We start from the raw sequence: 1,074 nt of genomic DNA, 5'->3' as shown, positions 1-1,074 counted from the left end.
ACCGTGGAGCCGGGAGAGGGGCCGAGCGGGGCTCCGTGCTGCTGCTGCTGCTTCGGAGTCTCGGCCCCCGCAGCCCCCGGGGGATGCGTTAAGAAGCGTCCTGGCCCGCTCTGAGGACTCCGGTGAAGGCTCCGGTGCCGTCAGTCGCTCTGGGGGGCTCTGGGTCCCTCAGCTCGGAGGTACATGGGCCCTTCAGCACCGGGGGGGGACCAGGGAGGCTCCCCTGGGCCCCTTAACCCCGGGCCCCCCAACCGGGGAGCCCCTCAGCTCGGGGCTGCAGGCCCCGGGCCCAGGGAGGGGTGGGGGGGGGGCTCTGTTTCCCTCAGCCCAGCTGCAGGGTCAGGCCTGTTGCCCCCCTTTCCAGGGTTGCCTCACACGGAGGGTCCGGCTCCCCCGTGTTCCAGAGGCTCTGGGGGAGTGTGGTTCCCTCTTGGTGGCCCCGTGGCCACAGCCCGGTCCCTGCTTGGGGACCCCCCCAGCCCAGGGGGTTGCCCACCATTCCCTGGGCACGTTGTGTGGGAAGCCAGGCTGTTTTCCCACCCTTCATGGACCCGGAGGCTCATCCAGAGGATCCATCTCATCCTGTGCCACCTGCCTGGCTCTTGGATTGGCTTGGTGACCAGGACGTGGGGGTGAGGAGAGGCCTCCCCATCCCCCTGGCAGGCAGGTGGGCTCCCTGGTTGCTTGTGGAATTGTTTGCTGATTGACAGGCTGGATGATTTGGAATTTTGGGGGGTGTGTGATGCGTGTGGCCGTCTTTTTTACTGTGCTCCTGCTTGGAGGCCCTATTTTGATCAAGGTTTCTAATTTATTCTGTCATTAAAGGAGGTCTCGGTGCCTTCAGGTGCTGTAAATATGCAAGGCAAGGATGGCAAGAGAAAAGGAAAGAGTACTGTAAAAAAAAATGGGAGCTGTGCCATATTGACATGGTGCTGATGAAGTTTGCTGATGCAGGCAGCCCTGTGAGCAGGGCTGGAAACAGGATGAGAGCAGCGTGGTGTGACAACAGGTTCTGTAGCAGTTCCTTCAGACTCCCTTCTGCCTCTTCAGCTCTGCATGGATGAAAATGTTGGC

At 61.8% G+C, this 1,074-nt stretch overlaps 1 protein-coding gene across 1 annotated transcript in view; it reads right to left on the bottom strand.

Moving 5' to 3' along the window:
• The window catches only part of MINPP1 (multiple inositol-polyphosphate phosphatase 1), a 45,521-nt gene extending 44,974 nt beyond the window's left edge, over positions 1–547 (bottom strand). The window contains exon 1 of the mRNA XM_010007773.1: positions 541–547. Coding sequence (XP_010006075.1) covers positions 541–547 — 7 coding nt within the window. The remainder of the gene's footprint in view (positions 1–540) is intronic.
• Between the last annotated feature and the right edge of the window lie 527 nt (positions 548–1,074).

Source organism: Chaetura pelagica, unplaced genomic scaffold, assembly GCF_000747805.2.
Source record: "Chaetura pelagica isolate M959 unplaced genomic scaffold, ChaPel_1.0 scaffold251, whole genome shotgun sequence".
NCBI lineage: Eukaryota > Metazoa > Chordata > Aves > Apodiformes > Apodidae > Chaetura > Chaetura pelagica.
Note: the sequence above shows the minus strand (reverse complement) of the source record. Positions and strands in the feature narration are given on the sequence as shown.